This window comes from Amblyraja radiata, chromosome 4 (assembly GCF_010909765.2).
Source record: "Amblyraja radiata isolate CabotCenter1 chromosome 4, sAmbRad1.1.pri, whole genome shotgun sequence".
Lineage (NCBI taxonomy): Eukaryota > Metazoa > Chordata > Chondrichthyes > Rajiformes > Rajidae > Amblyraja > Amblyraja radiata.
The window spans coordinates 62,494,884-62,519,709 of record NC_045959.1 but is presented as its reverse complement, the minus strand read 5'-3'; the positions used below and the strand labels follow the sequence as shown (position 1 = coordinate 62,519,709).

Genomic DNA, 24,826 nt, shown 5'->3' with positions numbered 1-24,826 from the left:
TGTTCAATATTCTTGCTAATCGTCGTATTAGCATTTCAATGCTGCGTGTGCTTCAGCATGGTGAGTACTTGAATCGGGCACGGGGCTTGTTCTCACAGAGACCCAGGACCGTTGGAGACAGCGGTGGAGGGTCAGGGCTTACCAAATCCCGTAACGTTCCACACTCCATAGGGTGGGTTTCTGGGGAAGCCGCTGATTGGTGGGAGCAGACTAGAGGAAGCAGCTGATTGGGTGCAACCTCAGGTTAGCATTTCTGCTTTCTGGTTAAAGGTACAGTGCAAGAGGGAGCAGTTGTTGTGAGTCAGATACCTGCTGATTTCTCCCAGCAGTTTCTATTGTATTGTACTGGTATCGGATCCAGGGTAAGGCGAGAGAATGACAGTCAGAGCAGTGTACTGTTCTGGATGTCAGATGTGGGAGGTCATGGTGTCGGATGTCCCTCCAGACGTCCACATCTGCACCAGGTGCAGAGAGATGGGGCTCCTAAGGGACCGTATTAGGTTCCTGGAGCAGCAGCTCGATGACCTCTGTCTTGTCAGGGGGAGTGACGAGGTCATAGAGGGGAGTTATAGGGAGGTGGTCACTCCAAAACCACGGGAGGGAGACATGTGGGTCACGCTAAGGAAGGGCAAGGGGCAGAGGCAGGAACGAGGGAGTACTCCAATGTCGGTACACCTTGCAAATAAGTACTCCTGTTTGAGTACGGATGAGGATGACAGCCTGCCCGGGAGTAGCAACAGCGGACGGGCCTCCAGCACAGAGACCGGCCCTGTTGCTCCTAAAGGTAGGGAAAATAAGAAGAGGGCAATAGTAATTGGGGACTCTATTGTTAGGGGGTCGGATAGGCGTTTCTGTGGCCGCAGTCGGGAGACCAGGATGGTGGTCTGCCTCCCTGGTGCCAAGGTCTCGGACGTGTCTCAACGCATCCAAGATATCCTGAAATCAGAGGGAGAGGAGCCTGAGGTCGTGGTACATATTGGTACAAATGACATAGGTAAAAAGAGTGAGGGGGTCTTGAAGGGAGGATTTAGGGTGTTGGGAGGAGAGTTAAGGAAAAGGACCAAAAAGGTAACAATCTCAGGATTACTGCCTGTACCACGGAAAGGAAGGGTAGTAAAAATCATCTGAAAGTGCTTTATCTAAATGCGCGGAGTATTCGAAATAAGATAAATGAATTAACGGTGCAATTAAGTATATATAGTTATGATATCGTGGCCATTACGGAGACATGGCTGCAAGGGGATCAGGACTGGGAGTTAAATATAGAGGGGTACTCGACAATTAGAAAAGATAGACAGGAAAGAAAGGGAGGAGGGGTGGCCCTTTTAATAAGGGAGGGAATAACGGCAATGGAGAGGAAGGATATTGCGTTGAAGGATCAGGATAGTGAAACAGCTTGGGTACAGATAGAGAATAACAAGGGGAAAAAAACACTAGTGGGTGTAATTTATAGACCTCCAAATAGCTGTGACGCTGTTAGTCAGAACATAAATCTGCAAATAGTTGACGCATGTAAAAAGGGAACTGCTGTAATCATGGGGGACTTCAATTTTCATATTAATTGGGCAAACCAAACTGGGCAGGGTAGACTAGAGGAAGAGTTTATTGAATGTATTAGAGACGGGTTCCTAGAACAGTATGTCACGGAACCGACAAGGGGGGAGGCAATCTTAGATCTGGTCCTGTGTAATGAAGCAGGATTAATTAAAAATGTCATAGTTAGGGACTCGTTGGGAACAAGTGACCACAATATGGTCGAATTCCATATTCAAATAGAAGGGGAGCAGGTTGAAACTCAGGCTAGGGTGCTTAGTCTAAATAAGGGGGATTATGAAGGTATGAGGACTGAGCTGATCAAAGTTGACTGGGATAGCAGACTCAAGAATAAGACGGTACATGAGCAGTGGTGTACGTTTAAGGATCTACTGTATAACCTTCAAGAAAAATTTATTCCTATGAAGAAAAAAAGGGGTAAGGGTAAGAACAGTCAGCCATGGCTCAGTAAAACTATAAAGGATAGTATTCGGCTGAAGGCAAGGGCATATAAGGTAGCCAGAGGTAGTGGGAGGGTAGAGGATTGGGAAGCATTTAAAGGTCAGCAAAAAGTAACTAAGAGATTAATTAAGACGGGGAAAATAGGCTATGAAAGGAATTTAGCGAACAACATAAAAACTAATAGTAAGAGTTTTTATAGCTATATAAGAAGAAAAAGGGTGGCTAAGGTGAACGTTGGTCCATTGGAGGGTGAGACTGGAGAGTTGTTGGTGGGGAACATGGAAATGGCAAAGGCATTAAACGAGTATTTTGTATCAGTCTTCACCATAGAAGACACAAAAAATATTCCAACGCTGGATAAACAGGAGGCGGTAGGAATGGAGGAGCTAAATACTATTAAGATCACCAAGGAGGTGGTATTAGGGAAATTAATGAGACTGAAGGAGGATAAATCCCCTGGGCCTGATGGATTACATCCAAGGGTCTTGAGGGAGATAGCAGTGGGGATTGTGGATGCATTGGTGATAATTTTCCAAAACTCCCTGGAGGCAGGAACGGTCCCAGTGGATTGGAAAATGGCCAATGTAACACCTATATTTAAAAAAGGAAGTAAACAGAAGGCGGGTAACTATAGACCGGTTAGTCTAACATCGGTGGTGGGTAAAATGTTGGAGACAATTATTAAAGAAACGCTAACGGGCCACTTGGATAAACATGACTTCATCAGACAGAACCAGCATGGTTTTGTGAAGGGGAAATCGTGTTTAACGAATCTGCTCGAATTCTTTGAGGAAGTAACAACTCGGGTGGATAAAGGGGAACCGGTGGATGTGGTATACTTGGACTTCCAAAAGGCTTTTGACAAGGTGCCACATAAGAGACTATTGCTAAAAATGAAAAATTATGGGATTGGGGGTAATATATTAGCATGGGTAGAGGATTGGCTAACGAATAGGAAGCAGAGAGTGGGGATAAATGGTTCATACTCGGGATGGCAACCGGTAACTAGCGGGGTTCCGCAAGGGTCAGTGCTGGGACCCCAGTTGTTCACGATTTATATAAATGATTTGGAGGAGGGAACCAAGTGTAATATATCAAAATTTGCGGACGATACGAAAATGGGAGGGAAAGTAGGGGATGAGGAGGATAGGAAGAGTCTGCAAAAGGATATAGATAAGCTAGGTGAGTGGGCAACAACTTGGCAGATGAAATTTAATACTAATAAATGTGAAGTCATTCACTTTGGGGAAAAAAATGATAGGGCAAGTTATTTTCTAAATGAGGAGGAGCTGGGTTGTAATGCAACGCAAAGGGATCTAGGGGTATTAGTACATGAATCACTAAAAGTCAGTATGCAGGTGCAGCAAGCAATCAGGAAGGCCAATGGAGTTTTGGCCTTTATTGCTAGGGGGATTGAGTATAAAAACACGGAGGTCTTGCTGCAGCTGTACACGGTATTGGTGAGACCACATTTGGAATACTGTGTACAGTTCTGGGGTCCATACTTAAGAAAGGATGTACTAGCCCTGGAGGCAGTGCAGCGAAGGTTTACAAGATTAATTCCTGCAATGAGGGGATTGACATATGAGGAAAGGTTAAGTAAGCTGGGACTCTACTCTTTGGAGTTTAGAAGAATGAGAGGCGATCTCATTGAAACGTATAAGATCGTGAGGGGCCTTGATCGGGTGGATGCACCGAGGATGTTCCCAATGATCGGGGAGGCTAGAACTAGGGGACATAGTTGCAGAGTGAGGGGGGGCTCTTTTAAAACTGAGATGAGGAAGAACTTCTTCACCCAGAGAGTGGTTAGTTTGTGGAATTCACTGCCCCAGGGAGCAGTGGAAGCAGAAACGTTAAATATATTTAAGTCGAAAATAGATGTTTTTTTAGCTGCCAAGGGGATAAGGGGCTACGGGGAGAGGGCAGGGATATGGACCTAGGTATGGTTAGTATAGTAGACCTGAGTGATCTCCTGGACAAATGTCGATCGCCTGGATTGGGGTCGGAGAGGAATTTCCCGGATTTTTTTCCCGAATTGGACCTGGGTTTTTATCCGTTTTTTTGCCTCCCCCAGGAGATCACGCGGTTCTTGGGGTGGAGAGGGGTGATAGCGGTATAAAGGGGAGGGTAGTGTCTTGTGTTCTGTGTCTTGTGTCTACTGTTTGTGGGTAAGTGTGTCTGTTTGGTGTTCAGCCATGAGTGAATGGCGGTGCGGGCTCGACGGACCTGGTGGTCTACTCTCGCACCTACTTTCTATGATTCTATGATTCTATGGGCCGTCCATTAGTTAGATTGCAGCGGAACATAGTATTAAATCGCAAACGACTGCAGATGCTGCAGATCTTGAGCAAAAAAAACAAACTGCTGGAGGAATATTGAGTCACACCATTTAGTGAAGCCACCTAACAAGGGTTGCTCTTTGGAGGCGAATAGTCACTTCCTGACTAACTGCTGACTCTTTTTAACTTGGCGCAGAGTGCAATGGTTACCCGCTTTCTATTGCACAAATGCATGAGTGAAGAGTCGAGTCAAGAATGTATAATTGTCATGTGACCCACAACAGAACAATGACATTCTTAGTTGCAGCAGCATAACAGGCGTGTAAACACAATACTCATAGATGGTATGAGAACAAATGAGAAACAAATAAATTCAATAACTTAACCCTAATACTAGTGCAAAAAAAAGCTCAGGGTGCCCAATCAAATCTACTCAATCGCTTACTAATCGCATGACTGCGTCCAACTGCTGTCTGGTTCGTTGATCGTATTGCTAGATATGAACTGTTTTGGGAGAGAAAAATGCTCACGGCAGACCAAACATGTTAAACAGAAATTGGTCAGATACTGTGCTTTACACAATGAGAAATCATGTGAAATAATCACTGAATTTTATTTTAAATGAATGTACCTGCATGTTATACTGTTTAGTTAGGAGATACAGCCAGATAGTCCACTGAGTTCGCACTGATCAGTGATTTTTGGTTTCCTATTTGTCATTTTTTTTGTGCCTGATTATTTGGCGGCCAATCAATCGCTGTCTCTAAGGGGATTGCGTCCAATCACCAACCAGCTGGCCTTAAAATTCCCGTCCAATCAACAAATAGGTCTCCTCCCGTCCAATCAGCCGCTGTCTCCAAGGGCATTGTATAGGTATGTTGCAAAGCCTACCTGAAGCGTCGTTGAAAATCTGTCGCTGCGGGTGTGCGCGATTTTGGCGCCGTTTAGAGGGGGGCGGGTTTAAAACGCGATTTTCTCTAGTCTGTTCAAATCGAAGATGTTCAGCCTAGTTAATTATTAACGAAAAATCGCTGGAAGACCCCGTCGCAAAAGCTATTATTAGTTTTAAAGGCCTCGTATAATAGTTATAGTAGTTTAAAAATCAATCTCTAAACCCGCGACCGCCAGCAACCGCAGGGTCTCATAAAGCAAATATCTGAAGGTAGGTTGTATATTTTTACATTAAAAAGGGCTTCTAAAGATCCCTTTATACAAAGTTTAATATTGCGAGTAGCTCATTTTGGCCCCATTATATCCCGCAGTATTTTTCTGGGCATTTGAGGCACAAATCTACTGCAATGTGAACGTTCTAAACCAGCGCGTTCCACAGGGACCCACTGGAAAGCTGATTTAAATGGGCATTTATTTACAGCAATTGAACACTAAATTCCTTCCATTTGGTCTATAAATTAATGTAAATGAGATTTAAAAATCATGTTTTATTGTGAATTATTTGTGAATATTATTTGGACATTTAGGCTATTTAAAAATGTTAATCATTTATTAAGAAATGGATAGATGTTTAGATCTAGTAATTGAAGTCTGAAATTAGCTACAATTAGGTAACTAACTAATTATATGCTTTAATTTCAGGTCATCCAAGTAAGATTATTTTATATTTGTTTCAGAATGCTTCAATCTATGATAACTGAAAATTTCATTCAGTTCTCTTAATTTTTAAGAAAGTTATGGGCTTTTGACTGTTCACGATCACAGCTTTTTTGTTATGTCCATAGAAAATCAATAGGGAACAAGATGCTCATTTCCGAGTATGAAAATGGCCATAACTTTTTAAATACTTGAGATATGAAAGTGAATTAGGTGTCAAATTAAACTTATTTTTATGCTTTATCTGATGGGATAAATTACAGACTTGATTTTTAAAATCTCAAAATTTTGTAACATTGCTACATTGTATCCAATCACATAATGCAGTTTAATGGTAATTAGCTGCTACGGTAAAGGTTGGAAGCCAGTGGAGGTACTGATAGTCAAACGGGAGCAGCTGAGATTCAGACAGTGTATAATCCATAGCACCTTAGTGTACAATTTCATAATATATACTAAATGACTGGGCTGACTGACCTTGGCTGGGAACCTGGAGCTCACCAAAATTGTTCCCAATTGGGCACTGCACTCCCTAAGGCCGGCCCTGGTGCTAAAGTACTATCTACCTCATTGGTGACCTTTGGACTATCTTGGACTGGAATTTACTGCCTTTACCTTGCACTACAAGTTATTCCCTGATCATGTATCTATATACACTGTAAATGGCTCATCTGTAATCATGTATTTTCTTTCCGCTGACTGGATCGCATACAATAAAAGCGTGACAATAACCTAAACTAATAAACTAAACTGAACATCCACAACCCTCAGTGTGAAGACACAATATGAAGTTTAACCTTCAGCTGAGTATTGATGAAATGCTGATGTAAAAATACTCCTCAGATGCAGACTACATGGAGTTTGCACGTTCTCCCTGTGACCATGTGGTGCTCCGGGTGCTCCGTTTCCTTCCACATCCCAATCAGGTGCAAGTTTCTAGGTTAATTGGCCTCTTTACACTGCCCCTAGTGTGTAAGGAGTGAAGCAAAAGTGGGATAACATAGAGCTAGTGTGAACAGATGATTGATGATTGGTGGGCCAAAGGGCCTGGTTCTAATCAATCCCATGGAAATCTGTTTTTTTCAGCACTTAATGTTGCATTAACAGTTAGACTGCCAAATCATTTTTTCTGGGAGGTGGACTGGGAAGGAAATTAGACAGAACAAAGGAATGATATCTGAGTCACTATGGGTGCGATTGGGTGCTTGTTCAAATTTAATGGTAACATCTGAGAAATTGAAGTAAGTCACATAGTTATGAAAAGCCAAAATTAAAAAGCCAGAGGATAAAGGAAGTCATAGACTGTTTAGAGCAGATCTGGAAATTCTTCATTGAAAGAGTAGTCAATTCATGAAATGGATGGCTGGTGAATCTGTGGAATTGATTGCCACAGAAGGCTGTGGTGGCCAAGTCAATGGATATTTTTAAGGCAGAGATAGATAGATTCTTGATTAGTATGGGTGTCAGGGGTTATGGGGAGAAGGCAGGGGAATGGGGTTAGGAGGGAGAGATAGATCAGCCATGATTGAATGGCAGAGTAGACTTGATGGGCCGAATGGCCTAATTCTGCTCCTATCACATGACGATTCGAAGGTAGAATTGTGGAGGTGAAATTATTTACAAAAAATGGGTACCTTCAGGAACTTTTAGGATTGAAAAACAAGATGGATGTAGCAGCATTTTGAAATTTGTACTTAGGAGGTGGAATGTGTAGGAAGGAACTGCAGACGCTGGTTTATATCGAAGATAGACACGAAGCGTTGGAGTAACTCAGCCGGTCGGGTGGTATCTCTGGAGAAGAGGAACAGGTGATGTTTCAGGTTGGAACCCTTCTACAGACTGGGGGGGGGGGGCAGGAGACAGGAAGTGGGAGATGGAGATGGATAGAATAGTCAGGAATATTGAAGATGAGGGATGATGGAGAGGTGCGTGAGCGGTGACTTTGAAAATTATTATGCACATAATGAAGAGTGGATTAAAGAGTAGATGGGATATGAAAACATAATTTCAACAGCAACACTTTATTGAAACTCTTTTACATTGACTAATAGATAGAAGAAAGCAATGTAGCTTTTAACTATTAAAGCAATTAACTAACATTTTGTGAGGTATCCCATATATACCTACTTACAATAACTTATTTCTATGGTTAAAATGCCATAGGAAATTCTGCTTCAAATGTATTCATGAAAACACCGATAAGAATGTATGTTCCTACATTCTTCCTCGGTTCCTTGGGATGTAAAAATCTATTGATTTGAGTCGTGAAGATGCTCAATTACTTGGGTGCATAATACGAAAAATGTATAATTCTTTAAATTGTTTTCATCCAGTCTAAAATGGCTGACTCCTTAGCCAAGACACAAAGCACTAATTCTAGATTTCAAGCCAAAAGAATCTCTTGGCATCATTGCTGTCAATACATCAAACGATTTTACGTTTCAATAAATTCACCTATTAATCTTGTAAACTCCAGAGAAAAATCACCCATTTCACTTAGTTCTGCAAAGAACAGGGCTTTTGTCCCTGAACCTGATCAATGAACTGTCAGGCCTGACACTTGGAAACAGATGATCCAAGATGGTGCACAAGCCAGGTGACTCTTTGTGTGCTGGTCACAGAAGTGGATCTGAAATCACGCATTACAATTGCTCCACTCTTTTAAATCTATACTCCAACAGATCATGTGGATGGTTCGATTGTAATCGCGTATTGCCTTTCCACGGGTTGGTTAACGTGCAGCAAAAGCTTTTCACTGTACCTCGGTACACGTAACAATAAACTAAACTTAAACTCAAACTCAGTCAATAAGGATTTTGTGATCCCACAAGTTCAAGAAAAAAAATATTACCACCATCATTACCCCGGGATTTGATCTGAAATTTTAATGAACACGCTTCACATTGGGCAAGATGGTAATTCTGTTTTGACTTATTATATGCTACATTACTTTAAAAAAATGACTGCTTTTTCAGTATAATATTGCACATAGAATTGGCCTGGGATTCAGTCAAGAGCCATGTCTTTCTCCTTGTATCTCAACACAATATACTATCTTGATGTAAACACCCAGGTACAAAGAAGCATCTCTGCTCAGTAACAGTGGATTCAGTGATTAACTTGACAAACAAACACAGATGACACAAAGGTACACAAAATTGCTGGGGAAACTCAGCGGGTGCAGCAGCATCTATGGAGCGAAGGAAATAGGCGACGTTTCGGGCCGAAACCTGAAGAAGGGTTTTGGCCCGAAACGTCGCCTATTTCCTTCGCTCCATAGATGCTGCTGCACCCGCTGAGTTTCCCCAGCAATTTTGTGTACCTTCGATATTCCAGCATCTGCAGTTCCCTTTTGAACACAGATGACACAAAGCTGGGTGGCAGTGTGAACTGTGAGGAGGATGCTATGAGAATGCAGGGTGACTTGGAAAGGTTGAGGGAGTGGGCAGATGCATGGCAGATGACGTTTAATGCGGATAAATGTGAGGTTATCCACTTTGGTAGCAAAAACAGGAAGGCAGATTACTTCTAAATGGCGTCAAGTTGGGAAAAGGGGAAGTACAACGGGATCTGGGGGTCCTTGTACATCAGTCTATGAAAGTAAGCATGCAGGTACAGCAGGCAGTGAAGAAAGCGAATGGTATGTTGGCCTTTATAACAAGTGGAATCGAATATAATAGCAAAGAGGTCCTTCTGCAGTTGTACAGAGCCCTAGTAAGACCACATCTGGAGTATTGTGTGCAGTTTTGGTCCCCTAATTTGAGGAAGGACATTCTTGCTATTGAGGGAGTGCAGCGTAGGTTTACAAGGTTTATTCCCAGGATGGCGGGACTGTCATATGCTGAGAGAATGGAGCAGCTGGGCTTGTACATTCTGGAGTTTAGGTGGATGAGAGGAGATCTCATTGAAACTTATAAGATTGTTAAGGGCTTGGACACACTAGAGGCAGGAAACATGTTCCCGATGTTGGGGGAATCCAGAACCAGGGGCCACAGTTTAAGAATAAGGAGTAAGCCATTTAGAACGGAGCCGAGAAAACACTTTTTCTCACAGAGAGTGGTGAGTCTGTGGAATTCTCTGCCTCAGAGGGCGGTGGAGGCAGGTTTTCTGGATGCTTTCAAGAGAGAGCTATATAGGGCTCTTAAAAATAGCGGAGTCAGGGGAAATGGGGAGAAGGCAGGAACAGGATACTGATTTGGGATGATCAGCCATGATCACATTGAATGGCGGTGCTGGCTTGAAGGGCCAAATGGCCTACTCCTGCACCTATTGTCTATTGTCTATTGTATCAGTTTCATAAAAGTATCTCTCTGCTGCTGCTGGTAGCTAGGGCAGTCTTTTATGTCATCCCTTTGACAATGGGAATACATGATATCAGTAATTGATAGCAAGACTCCCCGTTGTTTATTTTCAATTGCTTGGGGGTCCTGCAGTTGAAAGCAGTAAAGATTTGCCTATGACTCTGGATAGTCTTGGTACACAATTCACCGTGCATGCTGAAAACAAGCATGTAGCTGAACAGAGTGTTTGGACAACCGAAAGAAAAATGGCACTGTATCCAGAAGGGAATATTCTAATTGACAATTCTCCATTATGCTGACTGCACAATCTGCTCCTTCTATAGTTGTTCTATTTCTTTCACTAGTAGAATTACGTCATGTTAATTTTTGATTGGTAAAATTATTGTGAGTGCACCAATGCCTCTACTTCCTTAGAGAGCTTAGGAAGTTTGGCATGATCCCTACAACTCTCACCAACTTCCTCAGATACACCATAGAAAGCATTTTATCAGAATGCATCACAGCTTGGTATGGGAACAGCTCCATCCAAGACCGCAAGAAATTACAGAGAATTGTGGATGCAGCCTAGACCATCACACAAACCAACCTCCCTTTTATTGACTCCATTTATACATCACGCTGCCTTGGCAAGGCCAGCAGCATAATCCAGGATTTATCACACCATGGCCACTTCCTCTTCTCCCCTCTCCCATCAGGCAAGAGGTATAGACGTGTGAAAACACACACCACCAGATTCAGGGACAGTTTCTTCCCAGCTTTATCAGGCAACTGAATCATCCTACTGCAACCAGAGAGCTGTCCTGATCTACTATCTGCCTCTTTGTTGACCCTCGGACTATGCTTGATCGGAACTTGCTGACTTTACCTTGCACTAAACATTATTCCCTTACCATGTATTCATACAGTGTAAATGGATCAAATGCAATCAAGTATTGTCTTTTTGCTGGCTGGTTAGCATGCAACAATAGCATTTCAATGTACCTTGATACACATGACAATAAACTAAACTGAATTGAACTGTTAAATTGTTTACTGGAATCAATTATTTTAAATTGAGTTATAGAGATTTTGTTTGAAATGCAAACAGTGCAGTAAGAGTCATATTAGTTGAACATAATAGCCAAAAAACAAAAGCATATGAGAGTCTGAAGAAGGGTCTCGACCCAAAACATCACCTATCCATGTTCTCCAGAAATGCTGCCTGACCCGCTAAGTTAATCCAGCACATTGTATCCTTTTGTGTAAACCAGCAACTGCAGTTCCTTGTTTTGAAAGTAGAATTTGTTTCTTGGGCATTTATAAATTTCTGTTGCAACCTGACTGTAATGTTTCTCCCCGACAAACTGTTTTTGTCTCGGAACAGTAACTGCAGTTTCTTTGCAGTGCTGAATGCAGTATATTGTTCCTTGTTGATTTCACACAAGAATGCTGTTCAGTTATGTTAAGCATCTACTATTTTTAACATTCTTATTATTGCAGCTTGCTATCTGTTTTTTTTTTAAAGTATTTCATTTCTAAGGTTCAATAAATTCTGCTATAGATACGAGTTAAACAAAATTGCTTAAAACGTAAAAGAAAAAGCTATATATGTTCATTAATTCAGCCAGTGAATTTCGAAAGATAAATTTACCAAATGAATGCTGACAGTGCAAGGCCTCAATCACCTGGAGAACAAAATTGTGCCATTTCAGCGTGATTTTCCAGCCGTTAAAGTGAAGTCAGCATTTTGTAGACTATGCGTACAAGGTTATATATGTTCCAAATGGGTGAGTTTACAAGCTTGTTCTCAGCTGCTTCTCTCTCTAGGCCTGTGATTCTTCAGGTTCGGGAGGTAGACAGTGGACGTTTTCATAGCGGAGAGATAGATGGAATTGATTAAATGAATTGAGGATGTTCAGCTGATGAAAGGATTTCAAAAGTACTTAGTGTTGCACTTGAAACTCATGCTCTCTTTTTTGATATTGCTAAGGAATTCTTAAGGGCCTGTCCCACTTACGCGACCTTTACAGGCGACTGCCGACACCCGTGATAGGTCGCTGAAATTTTCAACATGTTGAAAATTCAGCGACGACCAGAAAGACGCTGTGACTCTTTGGAGACCTCTCTCGACCACAGGAGACCTCTCTCGACCACACAGCCTGTATGGTCGTGAGAGGTCTCCTGTGGTCGTGAGAGGTCACCCGCGACATGTCGCCAGGGGTCACCTATATGGTCGTGAGAGGTCTCCTATGATCGTGAGAGGTCTCCAAAGAGTCGTAGCATCTTTCTGGTCGCCGCTGAATTTTCAACATGTTGAAAATTTGGGCGACCTATCACGGGTGCCAGCAGTCGCCTGTAAAGGTCGCGTAAGTGGGACAGGCCCTTTACCAGTTAACGTCAAATACAACAAGCACTGAAGAAACCCAGTGACCTTCTGCTGCACTGATTTGCAAATTAAGTGATTGCTTATTCCAAATGGGTTGCCATCTCATTGAATATCTTGCGATGGGTGACAGTCAGAAATTTAGGCACACATCAGGAATATTTACTGCCAATTTTTCCAAAATAAAACATTAATTAGGTCAATTTTAGTTTATTTTTTGTTTTTATAAATAAACCACCCCCAGTTTAAACCACTGCACCAGTTTATTAAAACATTTTTAACTATCCCTACAGAACAGAAAATAACATGCCCTTTGAACGTGCCCTTTTATTTGCACTGCATCATGTTAAGTCACCACTGTTGAATGCCCTTTGGTACCTGAACCGATTTTACAATTATTGCATAAGTATCATGTCCAGTAACTTATTTGCTCATGGCCCTAAGGCAAATACTGTTATCTAGCTAGCATTTCTACCACAGATAATTGAGAAGTAAAATACAGCCTTTCTATGTTATCTCATGCTAATGCGAAAGTTTATTTTGAACAGAAGATTAACAGGTGTAATTCCTCTCACTGTGAATAAAGAATGACCAAAGCATTTAATAGAAACAAGTTAAGGAACTGCATGATTGCAATTTTGCAGGTTACAAATTTCAAAATGATCAATAAACATAAAGGAAAAGTAAAACATCTAATTATGAAACACTTGTTTCTGGCTCAAGCCTGTAACCAATTATTTAGCAAAGATGCTGTTAACTATTTTCATAATCCCACCAGTAAAGCTTAAATCGTGTGCAAGATGGTTTTTCAACCTTTAGAAAATATAAAAGAGCGGCACAGTGGCGCAGTGGTAGAGTTGCTGCCTTACAGCGCCACAGACCGGGGTTCGATCCTGACTACGGGTGCTGTCTGTACAGAGTCTGTACGTTCTCCCCATGACCATGTGGGTTTTCCTCAACATTCTCTGACAGCCAGCAAATCTGTGTGTAGGGCCTTTTTTGGCTGACATTCAGTGTTATGACCATCGCTAAATCCCCCATTATCACCATAGATCAGAAGCTCAACTGGACCAGCTACATAAATATATGGATACAAGATCAGGTTTTCTGCAACATGTAATTCTCCGTCTGACACCCCAATCCCTCTCCCTGTCCATCATCCATAAGGCACATGGATGAGCACAACTACAACTCTCAGGGTAAATAATGCAACCCAGGATGAAGCAGTCTGCTTAATATAGGCTATAAATATCTGTTCCTTCCAACACTAGCACACGATAGCTGCAATGTACAAAACAAGTTTACGAAACATATCGCAGTTACTGTGAACTGTACCACCAAGAGGGATAGGGTCAGCATATGGAAAACCACCACCTGTAGATTCCCCTTCTATTTGCACTGCATCATGTTTAGCAAGTACATCATCAGATGATCATCATCACAATACCATATCCTTCTGAGAGCAGTGTAAGAGTACCTTCACCAGGTGGACTACAGCAGTCTTCACCAGGTGGACTACAGCAGTCTTCACAATGTGGACTACAGCAGTCTTCACAAGGTGGACTACAGCAGTCTTCACAAGGCTACTTAGGGTGGCTCAATAATTGTTTGACTTACTTATCCTACTCAGAGTTCAGAAAATATATGTGAAAATTCTATGATGCCAAAATTTTACACTTCAGCAATTTATTTTTGTTTCAAATTATTTGTTTTCGAACTGTACTTTCACAAATAGAACTGCCTGTTGGGAAAAAATGCAGCAGGGGAAGTTGACATTGGGGTTCAGCATGTCCATTGACTTTTTCTCATTGAACATAAAAGGAGACGCCATTTCCTTGTGACATCCCAAACCGGTTGTTCGTGCAAGGGGGTCAACATGGCTTGTATCATGTATTTACGATCAGGACTTATTGTTTACTAACCTTTAGTTGCTGGCTACATATCGTAATTATTTATATTGAACTGGAATTGAACATTGAACATAGAACAAAGAATATGACAGCAGAAGAACAGGTCCTTCGGCCCACAATATCTATGCCGAACATGACGCCAAGACCATTTCTAATCATAAGGTCATGTGATAGCAGCAGAATTATGCCATTCGGCCCATCAAGTCTACTCTGCCATTCAATCATGGCTGATCTATGAACTGTACCACCTAGAGGGACCTCCTAACCCTATTCTCCTGCCTTCTCCCCATAACCCCTGACACCTGTACTAATCAAGAATCTACCCTCACATATCCTTATCCCTCCATTTGCTGCATATCCCATTGCATATGCAAAAGCCTCTTAAATGCCACCATTGTATCTGTCTCAACCAGCAACTTTGGCTGCGTATTCCTGGCACTCACTATTCTCTGCGTAACAAAGTTGCCCTGCACACCTCTATAAACTTTGCTCCCCCTTACCCCAAAAAACTGTGCCCTCTAATATTTGATTTTTCCATCCTGGGGAAAGATTTTGACTGTGATGGTTCTGACTGTTCTGAATATTTAATTTAAATGAAAACCGTTATTATCGGCGCATTGTTCCTCTGCAACTCTTAATGGAAGTTCTTGTGACCCATATTTCAGAGAGCGTTTAGAGTAATTAACATGATGGAATTTCCATAAAACATTCTGCAGTGTCTGAGATGGACTTTTTGACAAGCAGTAAAAACAGAAAGGTTTAGTAACACATTATGATGGTGATCATCTCTCTTCGCACATTTATTTTTCATTTGTAAACTCATTGAGAGCAGAGTAAAACATGAAGTGCTGGAGTAACTCAGATGGTCAAGCAGAATCTGTGGAGAGAATGGATAGGCGACGTTACAGATCGAGATGTGTCGGAAGGAACTGCAGATAACTGCTTTAAAACATTTCGGGGCTGAATAAGGATCTCGACCCAAAACGTCACCTATTCCTTTTCTTAAGAGATGCTGCTTCTTAAGAGCTTACTCCAGCTTTTTGTGTCTAGTTTCAGATAGGGATCCTTATTCAGTAAGAAGAAGGGTCCCACTCTGAAAAGTCACATTCATCCCTGACAAGTGTTGCCTGATTTTCTCCAGTACCCTGTGCTTTGCTCATGATTCCATCATCTGCAGTTCCTTGCGTCTTCATCGAGAGTAGATTTCACTGCAGAGATTTTACTCCAAACTCGTATCATTTGTTGAGCACGCAGAACGGAAAGTTCCTGAAGTTCATCTAGTTACAACTTGCAATAAATTTAAATTGTGTTTGTTTAATTGATATAAGGCAAGTCATAATTTTAGAAAATACAGTTAAAAGTGATACTAATAATCGAAGGGAAGGAAAACGACTGACCAAAGGATTAGGCATTACTATTGAGCAAACCGGACCTGCACTCAAGCCAGTAGAATGAAAAGGAGAGAGGAATACCCAGAGTAAAAGAGAGTTTGAGTGGATATTACTGACCATACTGCAGCTATCTATTTTGCGGAGATTGACCAATCTGACCCAGACAATGCAGAAGTGGAAATGAGATTGGAGATTTTCAAATAAAACTAGTTTCTTTTGTCGCAACAAGACCAATGTCTGCAGTTGAGAGTTAATCACATAATCTTATCCCATGCAGGGATCGATTTAACTGCAACCCTAGTCCTGGCAAAGTAACAAACAAAGCTTAAAATGTAACAAGCAACATTAAAGGATTTGCAGCAGCATCTTTTGCCTTCTAGGACATTATTACAGCAGACAAGTTTTACATAAAACGGCTAGATTAAATTCAGTAAACCACATTCTTACCTTTGCAACTGAGCTCAGGTAATAACAGACATAAGCAGCACCGAATCCCAAAACAAGAGACAAACCTACTCCTGAACTTGACAGATTGATTTTGATCTGATTTTCTAAATATACAGTCAGATCTCTGGTAAACGAGTTCTCATTCAATGTCACCTCAATCATTGCTTAACTACTGGAGTTAAATGAGGTCTGGCCAGCTGCACGCTGCATCAGAACACAAGAGATTGCAAAATCAGATTCTTGTGTCCTTCAGCCCAATCCTGGCACACTAGCACAATACCCTTTGCATTCTATTTATAGATATTAGGCTTAGCTCAGGCCTTTAAATGCCACCTGCTGGAGAAGTATCACAATATTAACTGCAATTTTCTTCAGCATTTCACCAAATTGCACTTAAATTAATGTGCTTATCTTATTGGCTGGGAATGATGCGTTTTGCAGTTTGACAAAGTGATTGAATTTTTGCTCTCTAAATTCATGGAACTTTAAAAAATACAGATCCCAATATGCAGCAAAGCAGACAGTATTGCTTTTCGGACAAGAGTATGCTTTATTTAGCCAGCCGTTCTGAAAAATGCAAAAGACACTCAAGATGAATTGGCATGCAATATATATTACCCTCAAGTGTGGAGATAATGTTACATGATAATGATAACATTATTTGGGTAGCACAGTGGCTCAGCTGGTAGAGCCGCTACCTCACAGCGCCAGAGACCCGAGTTCGATCCTGACTTCATCTGCTGTCTGTCTGGAGGTTGTACATCTCCCGGTGACCACGTGGGTTTCGTTTTGGGTTTTGGGTTTTGGGTTGGGTCTGAAATAGGTTCCTGCACACCTTTGGAATGTGGAAGGAATCAAGAGCACCCGGAGAAAACCCATGCGATCAAAGGGAAAAGAAGCAAACTCCATACAGACAGCACCCATATTCAGGATCAATTCCGTGTCTTTGGCACTTTTAGGCAGCAACTTTATGGCCAATGTACTGCCCCATAGTCTTGAACTTAATTAAAACATACAGTAGCTGTAAAGGGGGACATAGCGTCACTTGGAGATTTAAAATGGATATTTTCATTTTTTTAGTAACCAAAGTTATCAACGTATAATTTTTTGTGTGTTGGAAAATAAAACATAGTGGCACAGCTGGTGGACTCGCTGCCTCACATGCCAGAGATCTGTGTTCGATCCTGTCCTCGGGCACTGTCTGTGTTGAATTTGCACATTCTCCCTGCAAGCCTGTGGGTTTCCTCCCACATCCCAAAGACGCATTGGCTTTGTAGGTTAACTTGTCTCTGTAAAATTGCCACGAATGTGTCGGGAATGGGTGAGGAAAGTGGGATAACAGAACTTGTGTGAATGGGTAGACAAAAATGCTGGAGAAACTCAGCGGGTGAGGCAGCATCTATGGAGCAAAGGAAATAGGTGACGTTTCGGGTCGAGACCCTTCTTCAGACTGATGTGAGGGTGGGGGGGATGGGAAGAAGAAAGGAAGAGACGGAGACAGTGGGCTGAGGGAGAGCTGGGAAGGGGAGGAGAAAGCAGGGATTACCTGAAATTGAAGAAGTCAATGTTCATACCGCTGGGGAGTAAACTGCCCAAGCGAAATATGAGGTGCTGCTCCTCCAATTTGCAGTGGGCCTCACTCTGGCCATGGAAGAGGCCCAGGACAAAAAGGTCGGATTCGTATTGGGAGGGGGAGTTGAAGTGCTGAGCCACCAGGTTGGTTATTCCGGACCGAGCGGAGGTGTTGGGTGAAGCGATCGCCAAGCGTACGCTTGGTCTCACCGATGTAGAGCAGCTGACACCTAGAGCAGCGGATGCAATAAATGAGGTTGGAGGAGGTGCAGATGAACCTCTACCGCACCTGAAAAGACATCTTGGGTCCTTGAATGGAGTCAAGGGGGGAGAAAAAGTGACAAGTGTAGCATTTCCTGCGGTTGCAAGGGAAAGTGCCAGGAGAGGGGGTGGTTTGGGTAGGAAGGGACAAATTGACCAGGGAGTTACGGAGGGAGCGGTCTCTGCGGAAAGCCAACAGGGGAGGAGATGGGAAGATGTGGCCAGTGGTAGTATCCCATTGGTAGACAAAAAAACTGGAGAAAATCAGCGGGGAACGCAGCATCTATGGAGCGAAGGAATAGACGACGTTTCGGGTCGAGACCCTTCTTCAGATTGATATCGGGGGGGGGGACACGAAAAAGAAAGGAAGAGGTGGAGACAGTAGGCTGTGGGAGAGATGGGAATGGGAGGGGAAGGAGGGAGAAAGCAGAGACTACCTGAAATTAGAGAAGCCAATGTTCATACCGCTGGGGCGTAAACTACCCAAGCAAATATGAGGAGCTGCTCCTCCAACTTGCGGTGGGCTTCACTCTGGCCATGGAGGAGGCCCAGGACAGAAAGGTCGGATTCGGAATGGGAGGGGGAGTTGAAGTGCTGAGCCACCGGGAGATCAGGTTGGTTATTGCAAACTGAGTGAAGGTGTTGTGCGAAGCGATCGCCAAGTCTGCGCTTGAGCTCACCGAGGTTGATCATACGCTGAATAATCCAACCACATTTTTTTGGGGAAGTGGAAAGAAATAATAGGAAATGCATTCATTGTAATGTGTAAAAAGAGTTGAAACACTGTATTATAATTTTGCTGCATGTCATTGCGGCATATATCATGTCTTGATTGGTGAATATGTTTAGTTTGTGACTTTATTTGAAGCAGAAATAATATGTGAATGCTTCATTGAGCATAATTCCGACTGGTCACTATGCACTTCGTCCGAGCACGTTATCGCATGCGTCATGCAAGCCGTCTTAAATGACCACCTAAACTGTCATTTGGCTACTTAAAAAGTTGCCAAGGTTGCCCGGCTGACAACAGAGAAAAAATATTAAGTGAGAGCCCTGCAGGGCGTGTAATATTTTTGACACTGTCATAGGCCTTTCTTACCTATGCTGTCACAACGCACTGTAGTCTCTAAACAACCCTTCAGTAATTTTCCTTTCCTTCCATTTCAGAATAATAGTGTTTTAAGCCAATAACTCGACACTAGCACTGGCAATAAATAAATAAATAAAAAGCGCAGCTTTCCAGCTCCTTATCTCATTTCCCACACTCGGCTGCAAAGCGGAGTCAATCTGGTGGACCATCTTCCTCTAGTCATGGGGATGGGGGATTTGGAGAGGCCTCACAAGTGGAACAGCTTAGGGCCTCTCTTCATCTAAATCCGTCCCTGCTGCAAGCATCACATTGACTCATCTTTCCCGTCATGTGTTCACCACGTCCCATCCTCTCAAGCTTTTTGCGTAGTCTCCTCTACTCAGCCTCTTTGCCGAAGACTCTTGAGCCAAAGACTCGCACTTTTCACACAAGGCACTTCCCTCGACATGGCGCTCCCCGACTGGTCGCTTCCTGACAGCAAACCTTGCTTATATTCATGTGTGCATTTGTCCTGTATATAAAACTGTACTGATTGCCAAATTTTTGTCACACTGTCAATCAGATTTTGCATATACTATAGACATCGACATTTATTAAATGTGTAGGAAGGAACAGCAGATGCTGGTTTAAACCAAAGATAGACACAAAAAGCTGGAGTAACTCAGCGGGACATGTAGCATCTCTGGAGAAAAGGAATGGGGAAGAAGGGTCTTGACCCAAAACGTCATCCATTCTTTCTCTCCAGAGATGCTGCCAGTCCCGCCGAGTTACTCCAGCTTTTGTGCCTATCTTCGACATTTATTCAGTTGTAAGTGACTGGCCAAAGTTTGTTATTGCAAACACTGACCACTGGATGGCCTGCCTCATATTTTGCTTAGGTAGCTTACACCCCAGCAGTATAAACCTTGACTTCTCTAACTTCAAGCCCTTGCTTTCCCTCTCTGTCCATCCCCTCCCCCTTCCCAGTTCTCCCACCAGTCTTACTGTTTCCGACTACATTCTATCTCTGTCCCGCCCACTCCCCAGACATCAGTCTGAAGAAGGGTCTCGACTCGAAAAGTCACCCATCCCTTCTCTCCAGAGATGCTGCCTGTCTCGCTGAGTTACTCCAGCATTTTGTGTCTACCTATGACATGTGGGAGTCGTTTAAAGGCCGGTTAATCAAAGTTCAAGACGGGCATGTTCCAGTAAGGATGTGATGTGAGGATGGCAAAGCAAGGATACCTTGGATCATAGGTTGGGGCAATGAGTATCAGAGTTAATTTTATAGAACTTTGGTTAGGTGACATTTGCTTATCATCCATATGATATTGTGCTATCATTGATGTTTAGAAGTGGTGAGATCGAATCATAGAGTCACAGAGCGATACAGCGTGGAAACAGGCCGTTCGGCCCAACGTTCCCACACCAGTCCCAACTACACGAGTCCCACCTGCCCGCATTTGGTCCATACCCCTCCAAACCTGTCCTATCCATGTACCTGTCTAACTGTTTCTTAAATGTTGGGATAGTCCCAGCCTCAACCACCTTCTCTGGCAGTTTGTTCCATACACCCACCAACCTTTGTGAGAAAAAGTTACCCCTCAGAGTCCTATTAAATCTTTTCCTCTTCACCTTAAACATACCTCCTCGGGTCCTCGATTCGCATGTTGCAAAACTTACCTTCAGCATCGCTGCAGGTCTGTCGCTGCCCGTGTGCGCAATTTTGACGCCTTTAAGAGGGGGGCGGGTTTAAAACGCGATTTTCTCTCGGCTATTCAAATCGAGGTTGTTCAGCCTACTTAGTTGCTGACTAAAAATCACTGCGACATTAGCTCGCTGCAGCTATTTTTAAACTAAATTGGGTTATTTAATTGTTATAGTAGGTTAAAAATCATCCTCTAAACCCGCGACCGCCGCCAACGGGACAGATCTCATGTAGGGGAAACGCAAGGTAGGCTGTTTATTTTTACATTAAAAAGCGCTTCTTAAGATCCCTTTATACAAAATTTTATGTTGCGAGTAGCTGATTTGGGGGCCCATTAAATCTTGCAGTATTTGTCTGGGCATATGGGATACAAATTCACCGCAATTGGAACGTTGCAAACCATCGCGTTCCACACGATCCCACTCGAAAGCTGATGGCCATTAATGGCCATTAATTGACAGCAATTGAACACTAAATTCCTTCCATTTGGCCTATAAATTAATGTCAATGAGATTTAAAAATCATGTTTTATTGTGAATTCTTGTCTGAATGTTCTTTGGGCACTTAGGCTATTTAAAAATGTTAATCTTTCCTTAAGAAATGGATAGATGTTTAGATCTAGTAATTGAATTTTGGAATTAGCTACAATTGGGTAACTAACTAATTATATGCTTTAATTTCAGGTCATTCAAGTAAGATTGATTAATATTTGTTTCAGAATGTATAATAACTGAGAATTTCTTTCAGTTCTCTTAATTTTTAGTAAAGTTATGGGCTTTAGACTGTCCTCGATCACAGCTTTTGTGTTAAGTCAATGGAAAATCAATAGAGAACAAGATGCTAATTTCCAAGTATGAAAATGGCCATAACATTTTTAATACTAAAGATATGAAAGTGAATTAGGTGTCAAATTAAACTTCTTTTTATGCTTTATCTGATGGGATAAATTGCAGACTTGATTTTTTAAATCTCAAAATTTTGTAACATTGCTACTGTTAGCAAAAGACTCTGTGCATCTACCCGATCTATTCCTCTCATGATTTTATACACCTCCATAAGATCTCCCCTCATCCTCCTGCACTCCAATGAATAGTCCCAAGTAAATCGGAAGGAGACTTGTTTATAAATTGAAAAGCTTTTGAGCTGAATAATCTGCTTTTATGCCACGATGTTCTATGTAGATGTAGATTCAATGTAGAAGCGTACTAAGCTTTGCCTATTAATACTTGACCCAATCATTGAAACTTCTGGTAACATTATTTTTTTATTTCAAAATTCATTATGGGTTAGTTTTGCTTTTTGGTCAATATTACACATTTTTTTTACAGTTATCTAATACATATCTATTAACTGAGCTCATGGAGATTAAATATAGCAATACAAATTAATTATGGTAGGTATCTTTGTTTGACATCCTGAAATGTTTTTAAAGATTGCCACATGAAAGAAAAAATAATTGAGAGTAATGAAATACCTACATAGAAACATAGAAAATAAATGCAGCAGTAGGCCATTCGGCCCTTAGAGCCAGCACTGCCATTCAATATGATCATAGCTGATCATCTAAAATAAGTACCCTGTTCCTGCTTTTTCCCCATATCCCTTGATTCCTTTAGCCATAAGAGCTAAATCTATTACTCTTATCTTTGAATCTCTTATTTTGTTAATTGTCACTTATTTTATCTAAACATAATAAAACCTTTTAGGCTTGATTTCCTTATATGTGTACTTTCTTCGACTGAATGAATGAGCTGGTGTTCACTGGGGTCTGGGTTATGGTGAGGATGACCAAATCTTTAAATTTTCTAAGATAGACACAAAGTGCTCGAGTAACTCAACAGGTTAGGCAGCATCTCTGGAGAAAAAGGATGGGTGACGTTTCGGGTCAAGACCCTTCTTCAGACTGAAAGTAGAGGGGAGGGAACTGGAGGTAGGAAAAGGCCAGAACAAAGCTGGGCCGGCAACAGAATTTCACTCCTCTCCATTTTAGATGTCTGCTTTTTGGTTTGATATGAAGCTGAAGATCAGGGAATTGTGGGTGCTAAGTACAATCCTCCAATACTCTTAGGATGTTTAGTTTTCATCCAAATACATTCACTGACTCAGCAGCATTGCTCCAGTCGGAATATTTTTAATCCAATTGATTTCACTGAATTATATTAAAATCTACTTTGGATGTATTTTTCATATAATAAAAATGCATTTTTCAAATCGGCCAGGATTAGGATTTTCATTAATTATTTATGAAATGGGTGAGGAACTGGAATAACATAATGAAATTTAATGTTAAATCAATTTGTACAGGCTGTTTTGCGAAGAGTTTCTTTTAAAGTTTGCTACTGATAAGTTTGGTTACTATGCTGACAATTAATCAATGAATCATTAATTACTTAATTATCCAATTAATAGTTAAAGGGACTGCACTTTTATGTTTGCATTGCTGGCTCACTCAGCACGACATGCCTGAATATGTTTTTTTTTCTATTAGAATATGTTCTTAATCATCGGCAGTGATATTCTTAGCCTTAGAATAGTGAAAGGCTTGGATAGAGTGGATGTGGAGAGGATGTTTCCCCTAGTGGGAGAGTCTAGGACTAGAGGTCATAGCCTCAGAATTAAAGGATATTCTTTAAGGAAGGAGATGAGGAGAAATGTCTTTAGTTAGAGGGTGGAACACTGCCACAGAAGGCTGTGGAGGCGAAGTCTGTGGATATATTTAAGTCAGAGATAGATAGTTTCTTGATTAATACAGGTATCAGAGGTTATGGGGAAAAGGCAGGGGCCTGGGGTTAGGAAGGAGAGACAGATCAGCCATGATTGAATGGTGTAGACTTGATGGGCCTAATGGCCTAATTCGACTCCTATTCCTTATGACCGTGTGACCTTAAATTAAATATGAAAATATTTATAACCATAAGGTTTTGTCATTTAGTAAAGGATGTTGTCTGATATAAAGCCTTGTTGTTAAGGGTGTTACAATTCCTCTTCAACGTCTCCTGGTTTTGATGGGTGGGTACGGCTCATGTGCCTTATGGTGTCTTTGTTGTCAATTATGTTGTCGACTTTCAAAGCCAGTTGCTCCATTTGAGTCATCATCTGAGATGTGTGTCAAATAATTTCTCCATAATCTGCGTTCTCAGCCCATTTCGAATAGCAGCAGTTTGTATTTCCAAGCATCCTCTTAACGAGTCTGCAAACAGATGAGTTTTTTTGTGTGGAATAAAGGCTTGTACTGAAAGCACAGAGATCTGCTAAATGGAAACAATGCCTTCCCTTATTCACTGTATTTAAATTTGACATAGACAGGGCTTGAATTTTTACTATTTTTATCGATAACCTAAAAAAGCTCTGCTTTGGCAAAATATTTTATAATAAGCAAATGGGCACTTTAAGAATATTTTAGGAAAGAACTGCAGATTCTGGTTTAAATCAAAGGTAGACACAAAATGCTGGAGTAACTCAGCAGAACAGGCAGTGTTGCTGGAGAGAAGGAATGGGTGACGTTTTGGGTTGAGACCCATCTTCAGACACTTTAAGAATGTGGCTTTCAAAGCACTGAAATTTACTTGAGATTAGAGATACGGCAGGGAAACAGGTCCTTCGGCCCACCGAGTTTGTACTGGCCATCAATCATCTGTTCACACTGGTTCTATATTAACCCACTTTCTCATCCACTCCAACACACTAAGGTCAATTATCCTACAAACTTGCATGCCTGTGGGATGTGGGAGGAAACCAGAGCACCCAGAGGAAACCCATGTGGTTGCAGGCAAAATGTGCAAACACCACACCGACAGCATCCCAGGTCAGGATTAAACACAGGTCTCTACCGCTGTGAGGCATATTATGCAGTGGCACGATAGAAATTGTCACTTGATAGGCAACTTTTGGAAGGAAAAATTAGAATGAATAAAAGCCCAGGG

General features: G+C 41.8%; 1 protein-coding gene across 2 annotated transcripts in view; it reads right to left on the bottom strand.

The window, feature by feature from the left end:
* abhd3 (abhydrolase domain containing 3, phospholipase) overlaps positions 1 to 16,560 on the bottom strand; it is a 60,883-nt gene extending 44,323 nt beyond the window's left edge. The window contains exon 1 of one of the 2 annotated variants that reach the window (XM_033019618.1): positions 16,294 to 16,560. In XM_033019618.1, the coding sequence (XP_032875509.1) occupies positions 16,294 to 16,455 (162 nt within the window). In that variant the 5' untranslated portion in view covers positions 16,456 to 16,560. The remainder of the gene's footprint in view (positions 1 to 16,293) is intronic. The other variant, XM_033019619.1, reaches the window with a different exon arrangement.
* Positions 16,561 to 24,826: the final 8,266 nt, after the last annotated feature.